Here is a 24,555-nt window from a genome sequence, read left to right as displayed (position 1 = left end):
CCAGTTGGCATGATTGTCTCCCCATTCACTTTGCTAATGACATAAAGACTCCATTTGAGTGGCCTTGGGCCGCCTATGTAAACACCAGCTAGTTATGGGAAAAAGAACTGTTTCTCATGAGTGGTAAAACTTTGACATGCTATGGAGAAGTATCATTGACTTAATGAATGCCACCATTTGGGTAAATTACTCCTACCATGGAGAGGAAGGGGTCATAAAAAACCAGTGAGAAAGGACTGAGAAAGGACTAAAACACTCCAACACTTGCCAGGCCAACCTTTTTCTTTGGGTGTTTTGGTGGTATGGGATATGAAGAATAAATGGTTTCCCATATGTTGTCAAACTATTCTCCAAAAACCCTATACCAGTTTATACCTGTCCATAAGAGTATGTGAGAATACAGTTTCTTCACACCCTTTCAACATGGAAGATTTTCAGTTTTTTAACTTTGCCAATCTGGTAGACTAATTTAGCTTACATTTTTGTTTGTGTTTTTTAACAAAAAGTTAATTTTTATTTATATCAGTTGTTGTTTTACTCATGAGTTTGTATCTTGCTTAGGAAATGCTTGCTTACCCCAACAATATGAAAATATCATGTATATTCTCTAATTAGTTTTATAGTGATCCTTTTAAATGTATAGCTTTTAGTTCGACCACCCTTCATATTTTTATATGTGTGTGGGGTAGGAATAGAGCTTAATTATCTTCTTGTCCTTCCTAGAGACTTTTATAGTCGCTCGATAGTATATAATTATTTTTTTCTTTACTAGCCAGGAGTGGATTCTGTTGAGTACACTGATGGAAGTTGCAAAACATTTTTTCCAAAATTTATCATTTTAGTTCTTGCCCTTTCTTGTGGTGGTACCTTTTGCCCTTAGAGTTTTGAGTTTTACACTTTTGCCTAGACAAACAGGCTGTGAAAGCAAAGCTCCAACCAAGTTGCGTTGGTTAAGATCTTCTTATCCCAAGTAGTTCAGATATTCTAGCTCCTAGAAGATACCTACTCCATCTGGAACTTCATTTCATATAGAGGATGAAATAGAAGTTCATCTTAATTTTCCCCAAATGGTGGCCAGTTGTGCCAGCACCGTTGATTAATCTGTCTTCCCCACTAATTTGAAATACCACATTTATCTTAAGTTTCATACACACATAGATATGAGTTCTTTATTAAAATTCCACTGTAGTTTATTTTATGATTATATCATACTAATTTTACTAGCAGATCTGTAGTGTGTTCTAATGTTTCATAAGGCAGGCTCCCCCTTACTTCTTTTTGTATTTTTCTTATCATTAGAAATCTTGCATCTTAACCTTAAAGATCATTTTCTGCAACTTAAAACAACTCTGTGTGTGTGTGTGTGTGTGTGTGTGTGTGTGTGTGTGTGTGTGTGTGTGTACAGAGAAAGAGGGAGATACAGTGATTTCAGAAGAACTGGCATTTTTATGATAGTAAGTCTTACCTTTCAGTTATGTGTGTATATCTTTATATCATGTCAAGCTGGTAGTGTTTTCTTCCCCAGGGTTTATTTTATTCCTTTCAAGAGGATATTGTAGTTTCCTACATGCAGGTTCTATGCCTTAAATTTGTCTATAGAATTTAGAGATATTTTTGGTTACAATTATAAATAGAATGTTTAATTTCTAGGTGCTTATTACTAATTACCCTCTCTAGTTTTTTTTCTTTTGTCTCTTGAGTTTATAAAATAAATATATAAAATAAACTTGTTTATAAAATAAATTATAAAATAATATCAGCTGAGTTATAGTCTTACTATAAAATATTTCTTTGTTTCCTAGGCCTTATTGAGTGATAATATTGTCCTTATTTTTATTTTTACTTCATAAAAAATATTTTGCCTGTACCTTTATTTTAAACTTTTTTCCCCTATGATTTTATTTGGTAGATTGGCTTGGTTTGTAAATTATATATAGCTGAATTTTTATTTTTAAGCCTGTTAGACTTTTAATAGGAATTTGTAATGATAATAAATATTACACATTTGTTCTTATTTCTTCTATTTTTATTTTCATTATTCTTTTATTCCAGTTTTGTTTTTCTTACCTTTGCTAAATTGTATTCGTCAAATTGCCATTTTTTTTTAACAACCGTTTTCTCCTTGACCCCACCTAAACTTAGAAATTTTCTTTAATATTGCCAGCTATTACCTTCTTATTCTTAATGGTTGTCAGTATACACAAACTTAAAACTGTTCTGTATATCATTTTACTTCCATATTCTTTTTGTTTTTGTTTTGTTTTGTTTTTTTGAGATGGAGTTTCGCTCTTGTTGCCCAGGCTGGAGTGCAGTGGCACAATCTTGGCTCACCACAATCTCCGCCTCCCAGGTTCAAGCAATTCTCCTGCCTCAGCCTCCTGAGTAGCTGGGATTACAGGCATGTGCCACCATGCCTGGCTAATTTTTTGTGTGTGTGTGTTTAGTAGAGACGGGGTTTCTCCACGTTGGTCAGGCTGGTCTTGAACTCCTGACCTCAGGTGATCTGCCCACCTTAGCCTCCCAAAGTTCTGGGATTACAGGCATGAGCCACCACGCCCAGCCTCTCCTTTCTAAAATCAATTTGTGTGTTTTGTTGGGATACTAGACATTTTTGCTTCTGATACCTAATTTCTTTAAAATTGCTTTTGATCATGACTTGTTACTGTTTCTTCTGTTTGTTTTATTCCTTGTCTTGATATGCCTGTTCTGATTTTCTTTTGGTAGAAAATGACGTTAAGAAATTTTTTCAGAAAGGACACATGTATAGAGCTGGGGATGGAAAATTCAATTCCAGATGATTTTCTTTATTGGGAACTTGGTCTCTTTCTGTAAGCTTACAAAGAATTTTTTTAATCTTTGGATTTCAGAAATGTTACCAGTATGTTTAGGTGTGTATCTTGTCATTAATCTTTTCTGGCACTCTGTAAGTTCTTTTGATGTGAAAACTCAAGTCTTTAAAGCTTAGGAAAATTTTGTTTTTATTCCTTTAATTGTTGCATTTGCCTTGCTCTTTTCCCCCTCCTCCTGCTACTCTTATTTTACATTTTCTGTATTTGCCTTCTAAGCCTAGTACCTATTCATTTATGACATCTTTTCCATTAAAATTTTTTTTTTGGCATTCTAAGTGATATTTGTTTCTTATTTCCAACCATTATTTAACTTTTAGTCATTTTATTTCTAATCTTTATTATTCTTTCCATTTATTAATTTGGAATCAGATTTTTATATGTAAAAGGCTTCTCTGCTAATTTCCCAGTAGTTTTTGTGTGTGTGTGTGTGTGTGTGTGTGTGTGTGGTTTTAAAGTCCTTTTTCTTTAATTAAATCTCCATTGTTCTGGTGGTTATTTGTTGTCAGCTCAGTCAAGCTCATGAATTCCTTAAACAAGCTGTGGTTTTACTTTGCTCATTATACCAGGACATGGAGGTTTCCTATACACTGTATGCCTGTCACAATATTGGTTTCTTGGGCAGTTTTTGTCAAGCCAGAAGATGGTACATTTTTCTCCCTTTGTATCCTTGGCTAATGGGCTGTTTGGATAGATCCTTTCCCTTGAGGGGTGTGCTTTAGGTTGTCAGTCTCACAGGCTTCAAGTCAGCCTCAACTAGGCTAGTTCCCCATGGCAGTTCCTAATACAGGGCCTTTCCCAGAGCTGAGTACAGCAAATGGGCAGGACAGTTTCTTTCTGTTGGCTTGGGCAATCCACAGTGAATGGCAGTGAATTCTACACTCATTCATCCAGCTGCCACCTTTCCCTTCTCAGCCTTCCCACTCCTGTAGGCACTGGTACTCAGAGGATCTGTCAGCTCAGCCAATGATAGTGGTCCTCGCTGCACTACAGCTGCAGGGTACACTTTCTCCTGGGTGGCACCCTTAGGCCAGCGTCTTTCCAGAAAGTGTTCTTGAACACTGAGTGTATATGTAAAATTAACAGTGTGTATTTAAAACCTGACAAGCTCAGGTGGAGGTGCTAGGGGAGAAAAGAGCAGTTGCTCAGCTGGTAATCCTCTTACTCTTCAGATAGAGTAGTAAAGTATTAGTAGTAGTAATAGTAGAGTTACCACTATTTTTATTTCCTTTCTTTTTCCATATGTATACATTTTTTTCCTAACACGGTATACATATATTTATATCCTGTGTTTTTCTTTGTATCCAAATATCTGTTTATTATGGTGGCAACTATTTGATTAAAGTTTAAAATGAACTTTTATTTATTTTTATATAGAGAATGAAGACCTTTCCAATCAGTCAAAACCTATACAGAATCAAAGTAAGTACCAAATTTGATCCAGAGATAACAGATATCTGTCATGATTTGCTCTGTTATTCACTGAGAATAATTTGAGTATATTTGGAATTGTTATGTTTTAGGGAAAGTTTCTGGTTAAAGAATATAATTCATACTTGGTAAAAGTGGTTTACTAGTGTTACATATTATATATATAACATGAAATGCATGTATTAACTGGACTTAAAATTAATCTTAGGACTTTTATACAATTTGCAAAACTTGCAGTGTAATGTAAGTACTACGTAGCATTGCATTCACATTCACTTTACATTCTGTGATACTGGAAACCTCATTTGTTTTTTGATATAAACACATGGGATGATAAAAATCCCTTTTGACAAATGCTAGTTGGATGCTACTTTTAGAGTTCATTATTTCAATAAGTATTATTAAGCATATCTTAATATAGAAAAGAACAAGGGGCACCAAAGCAGAAAATGGAATTGAAAAGTGAAAATGAAGTGTGTCCTACCTAGTGCCTCCAGATGGCAGCGATGCTGCCGTGTATTTTTCCCCCAGGTTAGGATCCGTGTGGTCAGGCAGGAGAGACTTTCTTGTATGAGACAAAAACTGACATCAGTTCTTGTGCAGCAAAGTATCACAATAGCCTGACCGTTGTAGTACATAGTTAGGAGTCTCAGTGGGAGAATTCCATTCCCTGAGAACAGTGCCTAGCAGGTGCTTCTCAGCTGGTGCTTTCTAAAGGAGGTCGCAGAGTGGGGTGTAAAGAACACTAAGTGAAACGTCAGGACATCCAGTTTCTTATCCTGCCTCTGCCACCACCTAGTTTTGTGGCCTTGAACAGGAAATTTAACTCCTGTGAAAAGGAGATTGAGGAAACTTCAGCTGTTATGTTCAACTTTATTATTTTATGTTCAATTGTTTTTGAAGGGAGTAATCAGGTTAGTTGTTGTAAGTACCATTGGCAGGAATAGCATATTTTGTTTTCCTATGTTGTATGATGTTAGCATGATTAAGATTTTATTTTTTCCTTTTGGAACTGTATTAAGAAACAGAAATTGGCGCTGTGGCTCATGCCTGTAATCCCAGCACTTTGGGAGGCCGAGGTGGGTGGATCACGAGGTCAGGAGATCGAGACGATGCTGGCTAACACGGTGAAACCCCGTCTCTACTAAAAATACAAAAAATTAGCCAGGTGTGGTGGCGGGCTCCCATAGTCCCAGCTACTTGGGAGGCTGAGGCAGGAGAATGGCGTGAACCTGGGAGGCGGAGCTTGCAGTAAGCCGAGATCGCGCCACTGCTCTCCGGCCTGGGTGAACAGAGCGAGACGCTGTCTCCAAAAAAAAAAAAAAAAAAGAAAGAAACTAAGACAAACTAGTATAGCAGGTAGAGATGTGGGTCTGAAAGACCCAGGCTCAAGTCTTGTCAAGTCTTGGCTCCACCATGTAGTATCTGCATGATCTTTTATCCGGTTGCTTAGTCATAGCAAGCCTCAGATTGCCCATCTATAAAATGAGGGTGTTAGTTTCTATCTCAGAGAGTTATTGTGAGGACAAGTGAAATGATGGGCCTAACTTAGCACAGGGCTTGACAGATCGTGTTTTATGGTTAATAACCAAATTAGATGATTGGAAAGTGCTGTTTATTATGGTATGTGGTTGGGATTTTTAAAATTTTTGTTCGTTACATTTTTACCTGCAAGTGCTATGATTAATAATACATAGCTTTTGCTTTATTAAATAAAAAGATATCCAACAGAGGCTGCTATAAAGAATACTCTAGGATAGCTTGGTTTTACCTTCAGATTTGTCATTAGCTACATGGTCTTCAGCATATAGTTTAATAAATAAGATAGTGAATTCTCAAATGGTACCCAACACCTACAGACTTAAATACCTTTTTGGTACATTTTTTACAAACATTAAGATTAGGATTATTTTCCTTATGCTTCTAGTTCTTAGAAATTAAGTACAAAAAAGGTACAAATCCATTTTTATAGGTACTGTAAGTTTAAAATGATAGCTAGTCTTATTTTATTGCAACCAAATCACTGCTTACAACCATTAATATGGTGAAGACTTAAGAACTTTGGAGTTTCAGTTTATATACTTAAATATGACTGTCAATTTTCCAATCATATTTTTTTTCTAAGACAACTACAAAATTTGTTCAGCCCAATGTGACGCCCCTTGGCCTTCACGTAGTGCAAATGAATTATGTGTGTGTCGTTTACTTCCATTTTCTTCCTAATGTCCCTTCCCATCTATGAGTAGCATAGTGTACTCGTTGACCATGTCAGCTTGCTTATGTCAAAAGAATCTTAATTATACATAAATTTTAAAATGTGTTAATCCGTGAAAATATTTCTCAGTTGGTTATCACTGCAACAGGAACATTCTCTGTTTACAACTGAAACAGAATTTGATGTGGGTACACTATCAGATGATGGTTGTCTTCAGGACATTAGCTACCTAAGTCATGGTTTCCTTTGACACCAAGATTATCACAGGTGGGGATAGCCATTGAATACATTCAGAGGGGAGCCCACATCATCCCCCAAAATGCTTATTATTTTAGAGTTTATCAGAATAAAAATACTAGAACAAACTAGAAATAGTGTTGGGAATAGTCCTTGAGTGGGTTTGGGAACTGTAGTTTGGGGGAATTGTGATATATCCAGCTCAGCAGACACTCATTAAGTATGCAGGTGCTGTATTCTGTGCTAGGTAATAGGACTATAAAGATGAATTAGACATAGCTTTTGCCCCTAAAGGAGTTGCCAGGTAAAGGTTGGGGTTTAATGTAGTGCAGAGTGGTCAGTATGAGCAACTGTTTGGGGGTTGGGCGGGACAACTGTACAGATTAACAATCTGGAATATTAAATTCAACTCACAGAATGGCAACAGACAGTACTGGAGAGATGGGCATGAATCCTGGAAAGCCTTGTATGGCCCTGCAAGGGAAGCCATGTTCTGAAAGCTCCTATGAGGGGGACTGCCTTGTGGTTATTACTCTAGATAAGTAGATTGAATTAGAGGTAAAGTCAGTGCAGCAGCACTAATCACAATGAAAAGAAATGCTTTAATTTTTAAAAAGTGGAAAAATATGAAAGGACACTTTGTAAGCTTCTCAAAACTTCCTGTGATTTGGAGAGCTATTTTGAGCAGAGTCTAGACAACAACCGAATCTGGTTCCAGGGTAAAGATCTGAGAAATGGAACCCAGCAATTTAGACATTACAAGAGCCTATTATACCTGTCATTTTTTATTTGGTATTTGTTAAATATTACAAAGATGGTTATGCTTTTTAATTTAAAATTTGACGTTTCAGCATGATGATACATTCTTGCCTTTTTTCCCCTTTCCATATAGCATTTTCCACCCCAGCAAGTCAACTCTTTTCTCCTCATGGTTCTAATCCTTCAACACCTGCTGCAACTCCTGTTCCTACTGCATCCCCAGTCAAGGCAATCAATCATCCATCAGCATCAGCAGCTGCCACCGTTTCTGGAATGAACCTGCCGAATACTGTCCTTCCTGTGTTCCCAGGGCAGGTCTCCTCAGCCGTTCACACACCTCAGCCATCAACGCCAAACCCAACAGTTATCAGAACCCCTTCATTGCCTACTGCACCTGTTACATCCATCCACAGTACAACCACCACTCCTGTTCCTTCCATTTTTTCTGGCCTAGTGTCACTGCCAGGTCCTTCTGCCACTCCTACCCCAGGACCTACACCACGGTCCACTCTTGGTTCCAGTGAAACATTTGCTTCTACTTCTGCCCCTTTCACTAGCCTCCCCTTTTCCATCAGCTCTACTGCTGCTTCTACCAGCAACCCAAATTCTGCTTCATTGTCATCAGTTTTTGCAGGGCTCCCTTTGCCCTTACCACCAACATCCCAAGGCCTATCCAACCCAACTCCTGTCATTGCCGGTGGCTCTACTCCCAGCGTTGCCGGTCCACTTGGTGTGAACAGTCCTCTTCTGTCTGCGTTAAAAGGCTTTCTGACATCCAGTGACACCAGTTTAATCAGCTCCTCTGCTTTATCCTCTGCTGTCACAAGTGGGCTGGCTTCACTGTCTTCTCTTACTCTTCAGAACTCTGACTCTTCTGCTTCAGCCCCTAGTAAGTGCTATGCCCCATCGGCCATCCCTCCCCCACAGAGGACTTCCACTCCAGGGTTGGCCCTGTTCCCAGGCCTGCCGTCTCCTGTGGCTAACTCTACTTCCACTCCCCTGACTTTGCCTGTACAGTCTCCTTTAGCCACTGTTGCATCAGCTTCCACATCAGCGCCAGTTAGCTGTGGCTCCTCAGCCCCCCTTTTGCATGGCCCCCACCCAGGTACCTCAGATCTGCATATTTCATCTACCCCTGCTGTAACAGCTCTTCCTGTTATGATCAAAACTGAGCCCACGAGTCCTACTCCCTCGGCCTTCAAAGGCCCATCTCATTCTGGGAATCCCTCTCATGGCACTTTAGGTTTGTCAGGGACATTGGGCCGTGCATATACTTCAACATCCGTGCCCATCAGTTTATCTACTTGCCTTAATCCTGCATTGTCAGGTCTCTCCAGCTTGAGTACTCATTTAAATGGTTCAAATACCCTTTCCTCTATTTCCCTTCCACCACATGGTTCCTCCACTCCCATCGCACCAGTATTCACTGCTCTTCCTCCTTTTACTTCTTTGACCAACAATTTTCCTTTAACTGGCAACCCATCTCTTAATCCATCAGTATCTCTCCCAGGGTCATTAATAGCCACCTCATCTACTGCTGCCACCTCCACATCTCTCCCTCATCCCAGCTCAACGGCAGCTGTTCTCTCAGGGCTTTCTGCTTCCGCACCAGTCTCAGCAGCGCCTTTCCCCCTCAACCTGTCTACTGCTGTTCCCTCACTTTTCTCAGTTACTCAAGGACCTCTGTCATCTTCAAATCCCTCCTACCCAGGCTTTTCTGTCTCTAATACCCCAAGCGTTACCCCTGCTCTTCCCTCATTCCCGGGGCTGCAGGCACCATCTACGGTCGCAGCTGTCACACCACTACCTGTGGCTGCCACAGTCCCATCCCCGGCTCCAGTCCTCCCAGGATTCGCCTCAGCATTCAGTTCCAATTTCAACTCCGCTCTTGTTGCACAAGCCGGGTATGTGGATAGTTTGGAAATAGGATAAAATTATTCTTCACCTAACTTGTAGTTCACATTTCATTTCAAGCCATCCAAATGAATGTCAAAATCTAAACGATGTTTTCCTGGGCGGAAACTTTAGCACTCAAAAAAATGTTTTATGAGCCACGTTAAGATAAATATATAAAATATTAATGCCTGTTGACATAGTTTTGGGATTTGTATTTGGTAGTTTTATTAGACAGCAGAAAGGATTATATGCAAAACAGACTTACTGAATTTTGAATAATATACTTCACAGAAAGTAAGTTTCATATCGGTGAATGGCTGATTTTTATGGTCCTTCCAACAGAGGAATAAATTATAATGTTTTTGTTTTGTTTTTAACATTTTAAGATTGTATTTGACAAATATGGAAGCAGTAGCTTTTATGTCTTGTCTGCAGTTAACTTGTTTTTCTGTCAATTGTTTTAGTTTATCATCTGGACTTCAAGCTGCAGGCAGTTCTGTTTTTCCAGGCCTTTTGTCCCTCCCGGGTATCCCTGGGTTTTCTCAGAATCCTTCACAATCATCCTTGCAAGAATTACAGCATAATGCGGCCGCACAGTCAGCATTGTTACAGCAGGTAAGCAGCAATGGCTGGCGTAAATAAAATGGTAACATGTATAACTAACTTCTGTAGTGAGAATGTTGCAGTATCATTTGCGATATCCCAACATCGGCCAAAAAATGGCTCTTAGGGGAATGCATGGAGATTTGATAATTAGTTCTCCCCAAATTTGCAAATTATGCTTGTCTTCTTTCAGGAGAGTTACAAAGGTGGTAGGATATAGACATCTGTATGAATTGTTTTTCCTTTCTGCTTATAGATTTTACTTGATAAAATTTAAGAATCTATTCATGACAGTTAAATGTTAACTTGTCTTCTATAATTTAAGCTAAATAATTGACCATTAAGCACATTATCTATAGAAAACCTATTGACTTTTGAGAGAATATTAAATATTTTAATGGTGATTCTATGCATCTCCTTCACCTGAAGAAATTTGAACATTTTCTTAAAAATTTTAGGTGACTGAGCAACTTGATTGTGCCTCAGAGTTTTGTCTGTCTTTCCTATTCTGAATATCTCTGTGTGGCATGGGTAGAAGCAAGCGTAGGCTTGAATGAACTTGGCACTCTGCTAAACCACATGCTCTTCTTCCATCAGGTCCATTCAGCTTCGGCTCTGGAAAGCTATCCAGCTCAGCCTGATGGGTTTCCTAGTTATCCTTCGGCGCCAGGAACACCATTTTCTTTGCAACCAAGCCTGTCCCAAAGTGGGTGGCAGTGAATACTTTTAACTTTTATTCTCCTTCAGAGAAACATCAGAATTGCCTAAGAACTGCAGTGAACAATCTGACAAATGTGAAGCTGGCCAAAAGTCAGAAAATGAGAATGAGGATAATCCTGGAGAAATTATGACAACAATTTGAAAATTGTGGTTGCATTTTAAAAAATGGTTTTAAGTATGAACACTCCCCTATGTAAATATGCTGACAATAAATTGTATGGAGAATGGTATTTAAAAAGTGTTTGGAGACTTTTCACCTGTCCTATAAAATTTTGGATTGTGTATGTGATCTACATAGAAAAAGTATTAAAGAGTAGATTGAACTCTTTATAGCCGAATACAGCCTTAAATATGCTTGTATAGCATCCACTGGCAGAAGTAATAGTTGTGCCTCAGACTTAGGGGTTGCATGTGGCCCTGGGGGAGTTACTACCCTTGGTATGCATGAGCGGTTCCTATTAGCATCAGTGGGAACTCAGTACTCTATCTGTATCCACAAAAGGGAACTTGAGACCCACAGTTATTCTTAATTTCTGATATTAACAACCATACATACTGCTGAATTTAACTCAATATATTCAGGTAAGTGGAAGTGGTGCTTAATGTAGTCTTCAGAATGACTTTCAGGTGTTTTCAACTAAAAGTATATATCCAGAACTACATCCTTGTCAGAAATACAAGTAAGACTTAGGATAATTTGCCTTCAAAACAGTTCTCCTAATCTCAGCAGTATCCAATGAGTGAAGAACACTTGACTGACTCTTGGGCCACCTCTATTACTTACTGCACTATGGAAGCTCCTGGTGAATGTTTACAATTATGGGATGTAGTATTTCTACTTGTACTTTAAGTCAAATGCTTATATGAAATATGTGACAACAAATAGGGAAGACTGGCTCTGTTAGTAATTATGCAGTATGTACTCTAAGGATTGTGGTAGTATAACGAGCGAATGTCATTAATTTTGGAGTAATAACTGCCACATGTGGGGAGTAGGGGAGTAAGGAGAGTGAATTCCAAACCTGTGATTAAAAGTGTAAACTATAGACTCTACTGTAGTACATTTCAGGATCTAGAAGTTTTACTTTTATAAAGATGGTGTCTGGAAGATGTTGCTAATGTATTTTACTTCAACATAGGGAACAAACTTTTTAAGTATATTAATAAACCTGTATGGTTAGTTTTTAACAATTTTTTAAAATAAACTTTATGGATATGACAAATATTCTGTGTTTTGCTAAGTGCTTGGATAGGCTTTCTAATTTTGTATATGTGCTAGAGTTAATATATTGAACATTTTTATCCAAATTTAGTTTAACTCAGTTTATACTACTGATTGCTCATTCGTTTAAATGATATCCTAATGTAAACGTCATAACCAACACATGAACAGACTGATTTATGTCTTTAAACACACAATGTAAGCTATAGTTTAATCTGATAACAGTTGCTAGAAGTTGCCATTTGTTTTTCTTAAATCTCTACCCATAAAACTTTTTTAAAGATTATATTGTGTTTTTTTATGTGTTGACCATTCATTCAGAAAATATTGAATGAGTAGTCTTGATACAATATGATGCCACTACAAGGTGTATTTCTGCTATCCTATGAGTCCCTTGAGAAGAGGAGCTATATCCTGTTCATCTTATAGATCCCTGGCCTCACACATAATTGGTCATTCAAAGGTGTATTTAAAGTGAATGTTTTTAGAATCCTCGCACTATTTCCTGGAGGCTAGTTTTATGTGTATGTTTCCCAACTATATGGGATAAGTAACCTAATTCACTTACATCCAAGATGTAAGTCATAATAAGTGGTAAATCTGAATCAAGCATCTACTAGGAATGCTTCTACTACCAAGTGCTAAGAAAACACGAGACATGAGGGGAGTATCTTACTACCTGAGGGAGTCTAGAAAGATTTATCAGTGGCATTAAAGTCTTAAAGAATGAGTAAGAACGTGATTTATAAAGGCACAAAGTATGACAATAGCATAGCAATATAATATATTTGGATGGAGCATAGTAGTTTAAGGATGAAAAGCAAGAGAGGTACCTGATTATGAAAGACCTTTAAACCATGCCAAAACCTGGGGATTTGTTCTGTGGATAGTTTGGAAATGTATTGGAGTGCTTTAGAAAAATCACTTAGGCTGCAGCATGGAGGTTGGATTAGAGGTTATCGGAGAAACCCAAAAATGAAGACTCTGAAGACTGTTCCTCTCCTTTATGTGAAGGCCAGTAGTGTGTTTAAGATTTGCAAAAGCTGTTAGTTAACTCATAAAATTGGTGAACTTTAAGCCTCACCATTTGATTTGCCAGATTAGTTGTATATTTACAAAATATAGTTGGTGTCAGAATTGTAGAAAAGACTTAACTCCAAATTTAATGAGGACTCCAAATTTCTATTGTTTTTAGAGGTGACACAACATATTGGCAAACTGGTCAGTTACAAGGCTAAATATTGAACATTAGCAAGTAAGTTGGGAAGGGTCATCTAAATTGTCCCTGATAAAAACTCCAGCCAAATTAAATTTAAAGGCGTTTAATTGAGCAATGAATGATTTGCAAATTGGGCAGCCCCCAGAATCACAGAACATTCACAGAAACTCAAGTGCAGCCACGTGGTGGAAGAAGATTTATAGACCAAAAAAGGAAACGATGTACAGAAATCGGCAGTGAGATACAGAAACAGCTGGATTGCTTACAGGTTGGTGCCATATTTGAACACAATTCGAACACTCAGCAGTGGTTGAAGTATGGCCGCTGAGGTTGGCCAAGATTCAGTTCCTGTTACAGGCACATACATCTAAATTAGGTTTCCAATTTTGTCTGACTGTTAAGCTAGATTACAGTTCATTCAGAAGGACTCAAATATAGAAGTACGGAGTCCTTCTCAGGCCATATTTAGTTTGCGCTAACATCCCCAAGGTCTTTTCAGTCAGATAAGGCATGATAGTAAGTTTTTAAGTATCTCTGACAAAATTTTATGGTAAGAGCTAGAAGTCAGTGGTGTTTATCACTCCTAATTTGTAGAGAGGGTAATTGGAATAAAACATCCAAAAGACATGAAGAAAGGCACAGACACGTGTAAGAAATAAGTACACGGTAAGACTTTGGTTAGGCTTTCCTGTACAGTAAGTCTTCATTTGGGTCATCAATTGGTTTTTGGAAACCGACTTTAAGAGAAACAGTGTAACGCAACCAATTTTACCAGAGGCTAATCGATGTAAGCAAAATTAAGTTCCTATGGAATGTTTCTGGTCACAAAAACTGCACCAAATGTCTAAAGACTCACAACAATTCTAATTAGACGTTGAAATAAATATGAGCTAAACATACATTTAAGAAAGAGTAATAAAAACTAGATACCCAATTTTTCGTCAGTGACTGGTGGTGGTCAAGGTGGTGGACTAAGTCAAGGTATAGGCACACCTATCCTTTACAAAGCAAAAATTGTCAGGAACACCTCCTACCACTGCGGAGTTCAAAAACAATCAGAAACACGGCAGGCTCGCTGAGCCCGCTTAGGCACTGCATCATTTATTGTCATGCACTTGCATGATTATCGTGGACTTTACAAACCTTTATTTCACAATTTGTATTCATTGATTTTCCTACGTACTTATTCCAGTTCAGGGTCACTGGTGGCTGGAGCAGATCCCTGCAGCTCAGGATGCAAGGCAGGGACCCATCCTGCACAGGACACCATCCCATCCCAGGGCACACACGCACCCACGCTCACTCAAACTGGGGCAATCTAGACACACGAGTAAACCTAACAGGCACTTTGGGATGTGAAAGAAACCGGAGTATGTGGAGACAGAGATATGTGGAGAATGCAAAACATGCAGACAGAGGCCTCAGCCACTCATAATGAAACAATGTCTAACAAAAGGATGTTATCTGGGGACCTCCTATATTAGTAATCTCAACACTTGTAAATGGAAAGGAAGCTTCCATTTGAATGAATGTTTACAATTATGGGATGTAGTATTTCTATTTGTATTTCACGTCAAATGCTTATATGAAATATGTGACAACAAAGAGAGAAGACTGGCTCTGTTAGTAATTATGCAGTATGTACTCTATTTAAGGATCTGTGGTAGTATAACGAGCGAATGTCATTAACTTTGGAGTAATAACTGCCACATGTGGGGAGTAGGGGAGTAAGGAGAATGAATTCCAAACATGTGATTAAAAGTGTAAACTATAGACTCTACTGTAGTACATTTCAGTAGAAAGTACTGAAGACTTTTCTGAGTCCGGAACTTTCAGGGATGAGTCGTTTTAAGGACACACAAACTCTTCCAATAGAAAGAGAGAGCACTCCTCAAGTCTTTCTTAAAGACCAGCTTAACCATGATACCAAAACTCAGATGAAGATAGTAGGAAAAACAGAAAATACATGTCAAATTTACTCAAGAGGATAGTACAAAATCACAAATTATTAGCAATACAAGTAGAGCATTTTTTTTAAAAAAGATGACACACTGTGATCAAGTCATGTTTATTTCAGGAGTGCAAGGGTAAAACAACATTAGGAAATCTAAAAGTGCAATTTGCCACATAGAGAAAAAACATTCTCGGTCTATGCATCAAAAACATTAAACATTTGATAAAATTCAACCACCATGATGGCTAAAAACTAAATTAAAAAAAAAAAAAAAAACCCTTAGCAAACTAGGCTAAAAATAACTACCAAGTGAAATAAATCTATAAAAGTATTGATGGCATACTTTATTTTTAATTATGAAGTGCTAGAAATACCCCCTTTAAAATCAGATATCAAGGAAAATAATTGAGCATTGTATTAGACATCCTAGCTAGTAGTAAGGTACAAAAAAATTAATAAAAAGTACAAGGATTGGAAAGGAAGACATAAAGCAGACAATATTCAGAGGCGACAAATTATTTGAATTCATAAAACTTAGTGAGATTCAGATACACTATATTCAAAGGTCAGTTGCATTTTCAAACATGAGCAACAGCATCAATAGCATGTTCTTTTGTTTTTGTTTTTTGAGGCAGAGTCTCACTCTGTCACCTAGGCTGGAGTGTAGTGAAGTGATCAACAGCTCACTGTAGCCTGGACCTCCCTGGGTCAGGTAATCTTCCCACCTCAGCCTCCTGAGCAGCTGGCACTACAGATGCACACCACCATGGCTGGCAAAATTTTTTTTTTTTTTTTTTTTTTTGTAGAGAAGGGGTTTTACCATGTTGCCCAGGCTGGTCTTGAACTCCTGGGCTCAGGCAATCCACTCGCCTTGTCCTTCCAAACTGCTGAGATTACAGGCATGAGCCACCATGCCTGGCCAGTATGTTCTGTTCAAAAAAAGAAAACAGTGACATGTCATTAGTAATAGATCCGACAAAAGATGAGTAACAACTTTATGGTGAATTTGTTTTTAAACTTTATAAGCATCATTAAAGAAAACCTACTTAAATGGAGAATACACAATGATCATGTTTATGAATCATAACCTTAGAACATAAAATCTCTCAGTCTCCAAATTCCACACAATTCCAATCAAAATCCCAACAATGTTTTAAGAAAGTTTTACAAATTTATCCTAAAATGTATGGGTGACCAAAGGATGAAAAATAGCCAAAATTCTTCTGAAGAGAATGAATGAAGCAGAAGGACTTTCTCTACTAATTATCAAGGCTTGATATTTCAGTCTTTAAGACCTTAGGAAGGGAAGAATTTTTAAACAAGGCACACCAAGCATTAAATATATTGAAATTGTATATATTTGATATCAAGCGCATCATTAAAAAGGTGAAAAAATAAGTGACAACTGGAAAAATATATGTGCCACTTATGTGCTGTCAAGTATCAAGTATTCATAAGTACATACAATGTATAAAGTGTATATATACACCCACACATTGTATAGGTGTGCATATATTTATATACAGGTTGAATATCCCTAATCCAAAAATCAGAAAATCTGAAATCTGAGACATTCCAAAATCCAAAACTTTGAGCACCAACATGACACCACAAGTGCAATGTTTCACACCTGATCTCATGGACAGGTCACAGTCAAAATCCAGGCACACAATGCAGTTTATTCAGCATTGGCAAGGGGAAAAAGACCTTCCCAGCTTTTTTTCAGCTACGATGTATCTCTTCCATGCATCCTGAGTCCACACTCAAACAAACCCACAAAGGGTAACAAAAATAGCACACGTGCAGGCCAGACACACTGAAGGCAGGCTCTCCATGATGCCAAAGTCCTATAGACGAAACCAAGTCCTATAGACATGGCTCACTTATTCTCTGCTCTGTGGTGTAAAGGTATCGTTGAAAAGGTCAAAAAGCCCCGTAGACACCCGTATAAGTAATAAGAAAATAAGGAAGCACTTATGTTTATGTATAGTTTGATAGAAAGCCAAGCTGTTGGAGGAACTGGACAGTTGCGGTAAGTGTGGGACATCTTTCAGAAGAGTATGTCATTGGAATGACCACCATATATGACTTGAAGAAACAAAAGGATAAACTGTTGAAGTTCTACGCTAAAGGTGATGAACAGAAGTTAATGAAAAATAGAAAAACACTACATACAGCTAAAAATGAAGATCTCAGTTGTGTATTGGAAGAGTTGATTCATCAGTGTTACAGTGAACATATGCTGCTTAATGGTATGCTGATCATGAAATAAGCCAAGATTGATCACGATAAACTGAAAATTGACAGGAACCACGAATACGCAACAGGCTGGTTGCAGAAATTTAACAGAAGACGCGGCATTCCATTTTTAAACCTTTGTGGTGATAAGGCATCTGCTGGTCACAGGTCAGTAAAGAAATTCATTAATGAGTTTGTCAGGGTCATCACCGATGAAAATCTGATGCCAAAACAAGCCTATACTGTTGACGAACATCACTGTTTTGTCCTTACTGCCCTGGAAAGACACTGACTACAGCTGATGAGGCAGCCCCTACAGGCATTAAGGATGCCAAGGACAGAATAGCTGTGCTGGGGTGTGCTAATGCAGCAGACACACATAAGGGTACACATGCTGTGATAGGCAAAAGCCTGCATCCCTGGCTGTTTCCAAGAAATGAATTTCTTACCAGTCCATTATTCTGACCAAAAAAAAAAAAAAAAGGCATGGACAATCAGGGACTGCTTTTCTGACTGGCTTCACAGACATTTCATATCAGCAGCTCTTGTTCACTGCATCCCGCTCATTCTCCAAATGAAATTCTCATCAACAACGTTTATGCCATGTACTTCCCCCCAAATGTGACTTCATTAACTCATTAGCCATGTGACCAGAGCATCCTTAGATAAACGAAGAGTGAAAATGGAAACGCTTTCTTGACCAATATGCTAGCAGTAGTGAATGGAGGCATGCGTGTGGAAGGTTTCCAACATGGTTTTGTCATGACAGATATCATATATGCTGTTGCGTTCTCTTGAAACACAGAACTAAGGCCACAGTGGTGCATGCCTGGCACAGCCTCTGGCCTGTGACTCTGTTCAGTGAAGGTGACGAACAAGATGGAGACTTTGAAGGATTCCATATGTCAAATGAGAAAAAAAGTCTGATCTCCTTATATATGCAAAAGAAAAATTCTTTCAGAGTCTATCAACAAACTGGAAGAAATTGATATTAAAGAAGTTTGTACCTTCAATAACGAGGCTCCCGTTTTTTATTCATTGATAGATTGTGAAATAGCCAAAATGGTTTTGAATCAAGGTGATCGTGATATTAGTGATGATGAAGATGATGTTGTTAACACTGCAAAAAAGTGCCTCTAGACAACATGATGAAAATGTGTGATGGGCTTATTGAAGGAGTAGAGCAGCATGCATTCATAACAGCAGGAAATAATGTAAGCTTATAAAATCCAAGAGAGACGTCTAAGACAAAAACCATTTTTTTTTTTTTTTTTTTTTTTTTTTTTTTGAGACAGAGTCTCGCTCTGTCCCCCAGGCTGGAGTGCAGTGGCACGATCTCGGCTCACTGCAAGCTCCGTCTCCTGGGTTCAGGCCATTCTCCTGCCTCAGCCTCCCGAGTAGCTGGGACTATAGGCGCCCGCCACCGCACCCGGCTAATTTTTTGTATTTTTTTAGTAGAGACGGGGTTTCACCGTGGTCTCGATCTCCTGACCTTGTGATCCGCCCGCCTCGGCCTCCCAAAGTGCTGGGATTACAGGCGTGAGCCACCGCGCCCGGTCAAAAACCATTGTTTAATGAGGCAGATGACTCTGGAGGAAACAGTTTAAAAGACCTTCCAGCAGGACGCCTCTTCATCCCTAGAGGACCCACTTCCTTGTCCTTCAACTGCTTCTGATGTTTCTTCCCACCAAAAAAAAAAAAAAAAAATACAGTGTATTGTAACCTTTTAATCAAAACACAGAACACAGCATCACAGCTAGAGGCCGAAAGCCTGCCGTTGTTTGTTGTTGCTGCCGTTTAACAGCTGACCCAGGTATTCTGGTGATGCTACTGTGCTGCTGAACACATTATGTTTTCACCGTGTTAATGGGTATCATAGTTTTTATTGTTAAGTACTTATGTGTGAATAAGCATAAGAAAATGATCACTTATTGGTAGCAAAGAAATTCAGTTGGGAATGATGATGATGCCAAATAACCACAGTACTGTCCACATGGGTTCAATGTACACTAACTTTGTTCCATATAAAATTATTAAGTCTTGTATCGTTGCCTTCAGGCTATGTGTATAAGGCATACATGAAACATAAATGAATTTAATGCTTAGATTTGGGTGGTGCCAACCCCAAGATATCTCATGTATAAGCAAATATTCTAAAATCCAAAATCTGAAACACTTCTAAGTCCCAAGCATTTTGGATAAGAAGTACTCGACGTGTATATAACAAGCATATATAAGTATATATAAAGGCTACCTATTAAATTAGCAAGAAGAAGTCCAAAATAAGAGCAAAGGACATGTATGTGCAACTCACAAAGGAGAAAACACAAATTGTAAATAACCATGTGAAACTTGTTCTGCCTTATTAAAACTCAGGGAAATCTAAAGTCAGATTATAATGAAATACTATTTTACACTGACCAGATAGTCAAGTATTAACAAGTGCAATCAACGATTTGGAACAAAGGGAATACTTGTACACTACTGGTAAGATTAAATTGACATAAACCAGTTTGGAAAACAATTTTACAAAGTCATTTACAATAATCTTGTAAAGTCGAATATAAAGTATAACAGTTTCATTTCTGGATGTATATATCTGGATTTCAGGGCCTTAGAGAAACTCTTGCATGTATACGCAACCAGAAGGTATGTACAAAACATTCATGATATTATCATTTCTAATAACGAAAACCTAAAAGTATCCTAATAAGTAAGTGAACTGTGGCCCATTTACACTTTGATGTATTAAATTGCACTAAAAATTAAAGAGCAACAGCTTCCTGGAACATAATATGGAATGTCAAAAGAAATTGCACAGCACTCTTTTTTTTTTTTTTTTTTTTTGAAATGAAGTCTCGCTCTGTTGCCAGGCTGGAGTGCTGAGGCATGATCTCAGCTCACTGCAACCTCCGCTTCCTGGATTCAGGTGATTCTCCTGCCTTAGACTCCTGAGTAGCTGGGATTACAGGCACACGCCAGCATGCCCAGCTAATTTTTGGATTTTTAGCAGAGACAGGGTGTCACCTTGTTGGCCAGGATGGTCTCGATCTCCTGACCTCGTGATCTGCCCACCTCGGCCTCCCAAAGTGCTGGGATTACAGGCGTGAGCCACCGCACCCGGCCTACATGGGTATTTTTAAACAAGGCAAAAGCAAAACTAAATCATATGTGTTTTAGAAATGTATATATAAAATTTTAAAAGTTCTATTTTAAAAACAAGTGAATAAACAACAAAATTATAAATTGTAGTTTTAGAGAGGTGAGGATGAGACCTAGGAGGAATACGCAAGTAGCTTCAATGGTATTGGTAATATTCTAGTGGTGCTGTTGTGTGGCAAATTGATGCTTGTTTACTTTATTCAATAAATACATACCTTTTAAATGTATCAACAGCATTCCATAATACAAATGACTTAATTCAACAGATTTCATTTTAATATATAGAATATTTAATTGGGGGGCGTCCAGGTAGAGATGTTTCATCAGCTGATAGTTAAAAATATTTATTATTCTGAAGCGAGGTCTAAGCCAGAGTTGCAGCTTGGGGAGTTATCACTATAAATAGCTTTACAGATTTAGAGACCGAATTTCTCACTTAAAAATGTGAGAATTCGGCAGGGGGTGGTGGCTCACGCCTGTAATCCCAGCACTTTGGGAGGCTGAGGTGGGTGGATGGCCTGAGGTCAGGAGTTCGAGACCAGTCTGGCCAACATGATGAAACCCCATCTCTACTAAAAATACATAAAAATTAGCCGGGCGTGGTGGCGTGCGCCTGTAATCCCAGCTACTTGGGAAGCTGAGGCAGGGGAATTGCTTGAACCAGGAAGGCAGAGGTTTCAGTGAGCCGAGATTGAGCCACTGCACTCCAGTCTGGGGAATGAGACTCCATCTCAAAAAAAAAAAAAAAAAAACTGGGAATTCAAGAATTGAATAAATGAGAATAGATAAGTTAGAATGTATGATGTATATTAGTAAAAAAAAAAAAAAGTTAATGAGATCAGAGAACTTCAATTTAAAGAAAAGGGCATGTTTTCTTAGGAGATCAGCCACTGTCTTGGAACACCTGGATACATCTTAGCAAGAAAGGATGGTGGGTGATGACTGAAACAAGAAGCTTAGGAAAGGAAACAGGTGGAAGTTTAGAAAAGATTGTCTCAAGAGAGGGTTTGTGCTATAAGATGAACAATCGGGGAAAAGCAAATATGCATACTCAAGGACGGATGTCCTGTATGTCAAGAGTGGGAATAGAATTAGGACTTTTAAAAACATAGCTGTCTTCAGCCAGGGTCATTGGCTCATGCCTGTAATCCCAGCACTTTCGATGGCTGAGTTGGGCAGATCGTTTGAGGCCTGGAGTTCAAGACGAGACTGGGCAACATGGCAAAACCCCGTCTCTACTAAAAACACAAAACTTAGCTGAGCGTGGTGGCGCATGCCTGTAATCCCAGCTACTTGGGAGGCTGAGGCATCAGAGAATCGCTTGACCCCCGGACTGGGGGAGTGGAGGTTGCAGTGAGCCGAGACTGAACCACTGCACTCCAGCCTGGAAGACAGAGTGAGACTCCATCGTAAAAAAAAAAAAAAAAAAAAAAAAAAAAAAAAAAAAAAGGCCGTCCTCATCTCAGTACTTTCACTAGTGCAGAAATTGATAGAATGAAAGTGTACAAACACTAAAAAGTCTTCATCCGGAGCATCTTCCAGAAATTCTCGTATCCTCCTTTCCCATGATAAGTGAAAGAACATCCACAGATGATAAGAATTCATCCACTGTGCTTACTAATTTATATTTTACAGTCAAAGAGGGAGGAAACTTGAAAATGAGCTCATGTTTCATTTCCTGAGGCCCTGCTATGAGGATTCAGTTTGTTCGAGGTGCTCCTTGCTTGCTGAAACACTTCTTGCTTTCTAGGCTGAGACCTTTGAAACTTTCTTTAGGAAAAAGAAAAACAGTTGCTTAGTCATCTTCCAAAGGGATGGGCCGTAGTAAGCACTCTTGAGGCTCTTTGTAGCAGCTCCCAGGGAATAATTACTGTTTCTATTGTTTTGAACCTTGCATCTCAGTGACTGGCAGTGCTAGCATAAGTGGGTATTTGGCTAATATGAAGAGAAAATGTATTTAGAAATAAGCTAAACTAGCACCTCCAGAACTCTTTGCTGCAGACTATGGAGAAGCCTCTGATTCAAAGGGAAAGGGGCGTTTAGTTCCAGGCAAAGACTGTCTTTGGCTTAAGTCAGGAGAAATGATGGAGACAGGAAGTTTTTCTGTTGCTCTTTCCATGAGAGGTTAGTTACAAAGTGATGATGTCGTGGTGATAAAGTAGAGGCCAGGAAGAAACAGGATGGAAATTGACTAAATAGAGACCAGGAATGGGCCTTGAGTTTTCAAGTTTGTGGAAAATTATGGTAGCATTAGATCAGAGAGAGAAGAGAGTTGATAAATGTATTGACATACCAAATCAATCTCTCTCAGTCTTCTTTTCACTTGAAATGAGGGGAAAAGGGAGACATTGTGAAAATTAACCCAATATTGCCATTGTAGAGAGAAGTTAACTCAGTCCTTAGAAGTACAGCCCAGCTTCCATTCATGGTAATAATAGTTACCATTTATTCATGTTAGTCATTATTCTGACTATTTTACATGTAATTTTCATAGGATTATCATACAGGCAACTCTGCTTGGTAAATATTATATTACCATCCGCATTTTACAGATGAGAAAAATAAAACACAGAGGTTAAATAGGTTACCCAGCATCACACACTGGTTCATGACAGAGCAAGGTTTTCTTTATATCTAGGCAGTATGAACCCAGAGCCTCTCTCCTGCCCGCTGTGCCTCCGGCAACATTTCTACTTGGAGTTGTAAGCGAGGATATTTAAGGGAGATGCAGAGGAAACTATCCTAGAGCAGACAGTTGCTGACTCTGTGCACACATTACGCGTGTCTGTTTTAATCTGTGTTCTGGTCTCCTTCCCTAAATTTCTAATACTCTGTATTAATTATTGTAATTACAAACTGTGGATGACAGCCATAGTAGTTATTCCAGCAATTTGAGTTTGTGGAGAAGGCAATTAAGATTATCAAGTAGTTGGTATAAATAACCCATAATCTGGAAAATTTTTTACTTTTGTTTTTTTCTTTTTTGAGTTAGAGTCTCGCTGCGCCACCCAGGCTGGAGTGCAGTGGCGCCGTCTTGACTCACCGCAACCTCTGCCTCCCAAGCTCAATCAATCTTCCCACTTCAACCTCCAGTGTAGCTAGGACTATAGGTGCACACCACCATGCCTGGTTAATTTTTGTATTTTTAGTAGAGACGGGGTTTTACCATGTTGCCCAGGCTGGAAACTGAGACAACTTTTAAGATGAAGTTGCTAAGAAGGAAATAACTAGGTGGTTGGCAAAAGAAAAACTAGAAAAGACAAGATTTGGCCAGGGAGAGATTAGAGTTTTTTACTATTGTTTTGTTTTCACAAAATAATACAATGTAATATAATAAATGCTGTACAATAAATATAATGGTATACAAAAGAAAAACAAGATATATTTGGGATATTGATATGAGAGAAATGAACATCAGAAAATTAGAAAATTGATGTTCTTAGTATTGGAATAACCACAAAATGTTCTGTGGTTCTATGTGGTCTGATGAAAGAAGGAATCCTACTACAGGATCCTGAGGATCTGGATTTGAGAAAGAGCTTTGCCATTTGAGAGCTGTTTTCATTTGTGATTTATATATTCATTCATTCAACAAGTATTGTTGAATATCAGCCATATGCCCACATTGTTCTAATTGTTGCAGGTGCAATGGGAAAGGTTAGACCATGTCACTCTCCTCATGGAAATATATAGTGTAAGGCAGGGGTCAGCAAACTTTTTTTTGTGAAGGAACAAATGTAAATATTTTAGGCCTTACAGCTTTTATGGTCTGTGTCACAACTACTCAAATCCACAGGTGCAATGCAAAAGTGACCACAGACAATACAAAAACGAAAGAGCCGGGCATGGTGGCTCATAGCTACAATCCCGGCAGTTTGGGAGGCCAAGGGTGAAGGATCACTTGAGCCCAGAGTTTGAGGCCAACCTCGGCAACATAGTGAGACCCCATCTCTACAAAAATAAAAAATAAAAATTTGCCAGGTGTGGTGGTGTGCACCTGGAGTCCCACCTATCGAAGAGGCTGAGGTAGGAAGACTGCTTGAGCTCTGCAGG

At 38.6% G+C, this 24,555-nt stretch overlaps 1 protein-coding gene across 3 annotated transcripts in view; it reads left to right on the top strand.

Moving 5' to 3' along the window:
* The window catches only part of PROSER1 (proline and serine rich 1), a 28,577-nt gene extending 16,647 nt beyond the window's left edge, over nucleotides 1-11,930 (top strand). For all 3 annotated transcript variants that reach the window (XM_050766110.1, XM_050766108.1, XM_050766111.1), the window contains 4 exons: nucleotides 4,224-4,268; nucleotides 7,622-9,392; nucleotides 9,849-9,999; nucleotides 10,585-11,930. In XM_050766110.1, coding sequence (XP_050622067.1) covers nucleotides 4,224-4,268; nucleotides 7,622-9,392; nucleotides 9,849-9,999; nucleotides 10,585-10,707 — 2,090 coding nt within the window. In that variant the 3' untranslated portion in view covers nucleotides 10,708-11,930. The remainder of the gene's footprint in view (nucleotides 1-4,223; nucleotides 4,269-7,621; nucleotides 9,393-9,848; nucleotides 10,000-10,584) is intronic.
* The last annotated feature ends 12,625 nt before the right edge of the window (nucleotides 11,931-24,555 follow it).

The sequence above is a fragment of the Macaca thibetana genome, chromosome 17 (genome assembly GCF_024542745.1).
Source record: "Macaca thibetana thibetana isolate TM-01 chromosome 17, ASM2454274v1, whole genome shotgun sequence".
In the NCBI taxonomy this organism is placed as follows: Eukaryota; Metazoa; Chordata; class Mammalia; order Primates; family Cercopithecidae; genus Macaca; species Macaca thibetana.
Note: the sequence above shows the minus strand (reverse complement) of the source record. Positions and strands in the feature narration are given on the sequence as shown.